The sequence below is a fragment of the Pyrgilauda ruficollis genome, unplaced genomic scaffold, assembly GCF_017590135.1.
Source record: "Pyrgilauda ruficollis isolate IOZ18807 unplaced genomic scaffold, ASM1759013v1 scaffold47, whole genome shotgun sequence".
Classification (NCBI taxonomy): Eukaryota; Metazoa; Chordata; class Aves; order Passeriformes; family Passeridae; genus Pyrgilauda; species Pyrgilauda ruficollis.
In genome coordinates, this window is record NW_024526266.1 from 4,984,803 (window position 1) to 4,991,138 (window position 6,336).

Here is a 6,336-nt window from a genome sequence, read left to right on the forward strand (position 1 = left end):
CAGCTTTATCAATCTGGGCAGCTTTCCTAGTTCCCATGGCTGGGCCGCATGAACTCCTGGGCTTCTTGCTGCTGCCTCACTGGGATCTTGTTTCCTAAGGGAAAAAGGAACGTCTGCCTGCTCCAGGCTTTCCAACCAACTTGCCCAATTTGCTGAGGTGTGAGGGCACAGCCCCACAGCAGCCTTTGTGCCAACAGCCTGCTCAGAGCATCCCCTGGGGAAGGGCACTGCAGGGCCAGCACAACCTCTCTGGGACAGCACAGAAGCCACCTGCAAGTCAGGACAAAGTGGAGCAAATCTTGCCACCAGACCCAAGGGCTTAAAGCCAGCAGGGACAGCCACTGGTGCCACTGCTGAGGCAGGTAGGGGCTGATTGAAATTCCATGAATTCCTGCCCGCTCCCCGGTGCTGCCATGGCCCCAGAGGTACAAACCAGCCAGAGACACTCGGACACAAGGTTTGGCTCCAATACAGCTCGAGTAGTTTTAATCCCAGAGAAGTGAAATGCAACATTTTTTGAGTTGGTAATAACATCCAGAGACAGAAGTCCAAGCCCCCTACTCGGTAAAGTCATTTGTGTTTAAGGCACTCTGCAAAACCAGCTTTCCTCTCTCTGATTTTCCCTACACGGCAGCAGAATACCTGGTTTGGTCTGTTCTCCATAGTGACATTCATCCATCCTGGCTCCTCCCGCCCTCTCCAGGAGCTGGCAACAGCAAATCCAGCGGGAGAAGCAGCAGGAGGCTGGGTCAGTAAACAGGGATGGGCAGGGGAGGGAGCACAGGGACTCCAAGCTTCTGCAGGGAGGGGGTGAGCAGCGGGTGCCCTCCCTGCAGGCACGGTGGGGTTCCCCTTGCTTCCCCTCCCTCTCAAAAAGGGCACGGGAGTGTGGGGACCCACAAGCATCCCTCCCCAGAGGTGCTCCCAGCAGCACCCCAGAACGCAAGGGGCTGGGCATGGGGGAGACCCAGCTGCCCCCACTGTGCAGCAGAAATGAGCCCCCCCACCCCGACTTCCAGTTGTCAATAAATACCAATAAATAACTTAAATAAATAAATAGATAAATAAATAAGTGACCCGAGGCTGGGAAGGAGGGGAAGGGGCACCCCGAGGCTCAGGGCACAGGGAGTGTGAGGGTGGGCATTTCCATGGGCTGCCCCTCCCTGAGAAAATGGGGTGCTGGTTGGGAAGGGGGGCACAGGGAAAGCATCCCATGGGGTGAAGCCCAGGGGTCTGAGTGCTCATCCAGCCACAAGGAACGAGCCAAACTCAGACTCGTACATGGGAACTCTCCCCACACCTTCCCTCCTTCCTTTGAGCACCAACAGCCCCAGAGCTCCATCTCCAGCCAGGTGTGAACACCCTCCTTTGCCAACACGCACAATGCCTGCACGTTTCTGTAAACGCTGTTTGCACGTGTTTCTTTGAAAACAATTTTTGCAAACTTTTTTTTTTTCCCCTTCTTTTTTAACGGGGAAATGTCCACAAAGACAACCCATGCACCAAACCAAGTGCATCAAATCCAGCTGTCAGAGGAGTGGGACTGGAAGCCTGGCAGAAGCCTGGAGAGGTGAACACAGGCACAGCCCCAGGGCTCAGCCAACACCTGCCTGCAGGCTGGGGCAGCCCTGGGGCGTCAGGCACATGGCTACAGCCAGGCATGGAGCCTGACCCTGGCACCAGGATGTTGCAGACATTCATGGATAGAAATTCAGCTACTGCTGTCTCAGTGTCATGGCATCAGCCACGTGCCAAGGCTCAGACTGGCCAGCAAATCCCAAAAGGTGGCAATGCTGAATTCAACAGCATCCCTGCAGCAGTGTCCCCACTCTCCCAGACACTGGAGCCATGGCAGTGCCACAGCAGCTCCCTGGGCTGACACAGCATGCAGCCATTTCCCGTGGGTTTTGGGGAGCTGGCTCACACAGCCTCTGGACACAGCATCCTGTCCCAGCAGGAAGCCCACCTTGGAGCTGCCTGTTCACTGGGGAACCCCTTCCTCTGGCATTTTAGCTCTGATGCTGCCAGAGATGTTTCTGTCCCCCTGGGTCAAAAGTATACACCTGCCTTACTTCAAACCAAAAGGTACTTACCCCTCCTCCCCTAGTCCTTAAGGAAAATTGTATTTCAAGTCTCTAACCCCTCTCCACACACACTTTTTGAGAAACAAAACATCAGCGATGGCAAAAGCTGCCATCGGTCCCACACCAGGACAAAACCACAGTCTCACAAGAGCAGGACATCTTCCCACACCAGCAAGCTCCCTGTGGGAGCTCTGCTGCAGAAAACACAGCAAACCAAAGCTCAAAGCCCTCTGTCCCTCCAAACCTGCCCCCCAGCGAGGCTGTAGCCCCTGCAGAACCCGACACAGGCACGGAAAGCAGCAGGCTCCCAGCCCAGCGCGAGGCCAGGCGGGAGGAGCAGGAGCGCTGGCCCCGGCACACGGAATTGTTGTGCCAAGGCGTCCAAAGGAAACGCTCCCAGAGGGAAAATAAATAAAGAACTGGATCAGCAGCAAACACTACTGAGGGCAATAAATAGCACGGGGATTTCACAGGGATTTTTGGTCTAAGATGCCTCGGGAGCCCCTGTGCTGGCAGGGCCTGGGGTGCACGGAAGTGTCACCCAGCACTCCTCCCCAGGCTGGACCTTCCCAGCAGGAATGACCTGCATCCCCAGGGCAGCACAACCTCCCTGCAGTGTGAAGAAGGCAGGGCTGCGAGCTGAGGAGCTATAGGGCTCGTGCCAGGGAGGACAGAGCAGAGAAAGCAGCAAAAGCCATAACCACCTGCCCAGGAACGATGGAGCACCCAGAGCAGCAGCACAGCCATGGTTCATGCCTCTGCTGCAACTCCAGGGTGAGATCCTGGGAACTGCCAGCTGCATCCCACAGCACCGTGCTGCCCCATGGACCAGCCAATGCCAGCCATCCAGGCAGCAAAGAGCGAGGAGAAAGGCAAATAAATCCCCCTGTGACCCCTCCCAAGCACGGCAGCAGCAGGAGGCAGCCCCCAGGCAGCACATTCACCTCCTCTTTCCCAGGCAAACCCAGGCCTGCCCTGAACAGCCTCCACTCACATCCCTGCCCTCCACAGAGCTTGGGGAGGTACCACAAAGCGTGCTGGCCCCTCCACTGGTGGCCCAGCCAGTAGCCATGGGTGGCTGGGGAAGAGGCCTCCACGTGAGCCAGCATTTGCGTGGAAAATGAGCAAGCACCCAACTTCTAGCGAGGGAGCGGGGTCTGCGGTGAAGCGAAGCAAGTCCAGGGTACCTCTGGGCTGGTTTGGGTACCACACACAGAGCACCTGGGCTGGGAGAACAGCACTGCCCCCTTTTCCCACCTGGCTGAGAATCCCTTCTGCTCCCGAAAGAGAAGGGCCAGCGGGACTCGGGAGGGGAGGCTGAGGAATGCAAAGACTTAGTGCACCTTAAAACAAAAGGACATCTAACCTGCCCCTAGACCTCACTCCAAGACAGAAAAGAGCTATGGCATCTCCTACACTCACAACTACTCCAAACACACCCAGATGCATGCAAAACGCGTCCCGCTCCCCCCGGGCTGCAGAAGACCCCTCCCGAGCGGTGGCACCGGCAGCACCGGGCTCTGCCCCGCCGCAGCACCGCCCGGTCCCACCCCACTGCCGCCCCTCCCGCCCGGTGCCAGCGGGCAGGCCAGGGGTGGATCACGGATCTGAAATGCATAGGTACGGACACGGCAGGGACAAGGGACCGCAGCAGCCCCCGCTGCCAGCAGGAACAGCCTCTGCCTCCGGCCGGGTGGGAAGCAGCATCTGCCACGGGCACGGTTCAACCACACTCAAGCTCCTCGCGCTGCCCCGCAAGGAAAGATGAGTCCTTTGTGTCAGACAGCCTCTGTGCCAGCTGCAAGTACTCCATTCTGCTTCCTGGGAAATCCTCCAGCTCAGCAAACCCTCTTCTGTGCCCTTGTGCCAGCCAGGCTCTATTTCTGACCGAGGAGGAGCCACGTTTCCAACCACAACAACAAAGGCAGGAGAACCCAAGAGGTCTGCTTTGGCTCGGCAGCCCTGTTCGTCTGCAGCGGGCTGGGGGCACCCAGGTCCTCACCTGCACGCCCTACTTGGGAGGTATCACCACGATGGGCTGCCCTCGCTTGGGTCTCCACATGAGCACCTGGGCGTCGTTGGCGTTGGGCTTCACTAGTGCGTTGGGTGGGATGGGCTCCATCCTGCTGAGGATCCGCGGCTGCTCCTGCTGAGTCCTGCCCACCAGCCGTGCCCTCTGCCCCAGCAGCTGCATGGGGTCCACCTCAATGTCCACTCGCATCCTCCACTTTATAGTCTGCAAGATGATCTTCTCCTTGGTGGTGGTGTTCATGGCCACGAGCCACGTGGTAAAGCTCTGGTCCCTTTTAATCCTGGTCAGCAGCGGCACGTTGCTGTTGCTCACGGGCACGGCCCACGTCACGCTGGGGTAGAAATTGTCGTTCATGCTCACTGAGAACCTGGAGATCTTGTTAGTGGGCCCCACCAGGGTCACGGTTTCTGTGGTGTTTCCATACCAGGGGTAGCTCACCCCATCCGAATCGCTGATGGCTTTCACTCGTCCTTCTCGCAGGTCGGGCAGTTCCCAGCTTGACCTGGTGAAGAAGAAGAGGAAGATGAGCAGGGAAATGGCAGCAACAGTGCCTGGCGAGGGATGGGGAAGCCAGCAGCACGGGGACCCTCTGCCTGCCTGCAGCAAACTCTCAGGGACAGCCCTGAAGAACAAATTCAGCTTCGGTTCCTTGAGCACGTCCAGCTTGAGCTTTTGCTCTGCCAACACAATGCCATTTTAATTAACCTGCAATTAAACTGACTCGGCCAAAACCCACTGCTGAGTCTCTTTGGGGTCACTCTCTCCTTAATCAGCTCCTGTGTTGGAGAACAGCCTTCCCTGCCCCCAGCTGCAGCACAGTGACCAGGGCACGGGCCCAGCCCATCAGCAGCCCCCTCCTGCAGGAGGTCTGTGATTTTTACACCTTAAATACCAAGACACGTACAACAATTGAACCCCACAATCAAGCCTGCCACTGGCACCATGAAATCCCGGCAATATGGCTGGGGGGAGGGGAATGCAGCCCAAATCTTTGCTGCTGGCCGTGCTACCAACACCATGGCTACGGTGAGGCCTGTGCGGCAGTAACACGGGAGCAGCTTCGCAGCAGAGGGGCTGGGGCCACACTTCTGCCATCCCTCCAAGTGATCACCTCCACTCCAACGTCCCCAAGTGCTCCAGTGCCCCGTGCACACCAATCTGTGGCAATACAAGGATGCAGGACAAGGACCTGTTGCTCCAGCAGCAGGAGCCCACCGGTGAGCTGCAGAACAGACCCCTCCGGACATCTCCCCTCCTGCATCACCCCTTTCCAAAGACAGAAGACACAGACAGAGAGCCAACAGCTTTGCCCCTCGGCATCCCCAAAGGGATTACAAGCCACCTGCACGCTCAGCCTTGGGAAAGGCTGTTTTCCAGCTGCCACTTCTGCCCAGCACCGCAACCTTTCCCTCTTCTAACACAAGCCAAGGGGGCAACTCCCCCAGCACTGCCCATGCTCCAGCCCCAGTCCCAAAGCAGAAACGATGCTTGGTGGGAGACAGCGGCCGCAAAGCCCTCGGAAGGGCGAGCTCCGGGCCAGCGGGACGGTGCGGGACCAGCTGTGGGGCCCGAGGAGCAGGAACTGTGGGGTCGGGGAGCGGGGCTGGGATGAAGGTGATGCCCATGTGTGCCTGTGGCTGCAGAGGTGGGGCAGAGGGGCAGCACAGGGTGCTGGGGCTGTGGCTGCACAGGGTGCCGGGGTGCAGCTCCCGATGCCGGGGTGCAGCTCCCGATGCCGGGAATGAGGCTCCCAATGCCGGGGTGCAGCTCCCGGTGCCTGCGGGCGGAGCAGGGCAGGTGCCCGCACCGAGGAGCCCCCGCCGTTCCCAGCCCGGCCCGCCCGGACCCGTGCCCCCGCGCCCGCCCGCGGAGCTCACACGCCGAGGTCGCTGTAGGTGTTGTAGAACTCCATGTGGTTGCAGGCCTGGATCCAGCCCACCACCCAGGTGTGCCGCCGGGCGATGGGCGGCATGAGGACGCGGGCGGAGGCGCGGAAGTAGGGCGTGCGGTACCGCAGCACCACCGGCGAGCTCTCCTCGATGGCCGTGGCCGCCGGCTCGATGGTGGCCGACACGTCCGACACCACGATCTGCTCGCGGCGCACCCGCGCCTTGCAGGCCACGCTCTGCAGGCACCCCATGGCCGCGGCCGAGCCGCCGTCACCGCGGGCCCGGGGGGGCGGCCGGTCCCGCCGCCGCCCGCCCCTTGTGCCAGCCAGGC

At 59.8% G+C, this 6,336-nt stretch overlaps 1 protein-coding gene across 2 annotated transcripts; it reads right to left on the reverse strand.

The window, feature by feature from the left end:
* Nucleotides 1-458: 458 nt before the first annotated feature.
* On the reverse strand, nucleotides 459-6,314 carry FAM78B (family with sequence similarity 78 member B). Of its 2 annotated transcripts, none has more exons than XM_041479015.1 (2): nucleotides 6,129-6,314; nucleotides 459-4,618 (listed from the first exon to the last, which is right to left on the reverse strand). In XM_041479015.1, exons 1-2 carry the CDS (start codon nucleotides 6,254-6,256, stop codon nucleotides 4,096-4,098), a joined length of 651 nt encoding a protein of 216 aa, XP_041334949.1. In that variant the 5' UTR covers nucleotides 6,257-6,314; the 3' UTR covers nucleotides 459-4,095. The 2 variants fall into 2 exon arrangements, with proteins under 2 accessions (XP_041334949.1, XP_041334948.1); XM_041479014.1 differs by having other exon boundaries at nucleotides 5,994-6,314.
* Between the last annotated feature and the right edge of the window lie 22 nt (nucleotides 6,315-6,336).

Excerpts from the sequence above, each read along its gene's own strand:
- FAM78B (XM_041479014.1), bottom strand. The coding sequence starts at position 6,256 with ATGGGGTGCCTGCAGAGCGTGGCCTGCAAGGCGCGGGTGCGCCGCGAG. Across the intron at positions 4,619-5,993 it reads ACCTACAGCGACCTCGGCGT|GTCAAGCTGGGAACTGCCCG; the intron begins GTGAGCTCCGCG and ends CTTCTTCACCAG.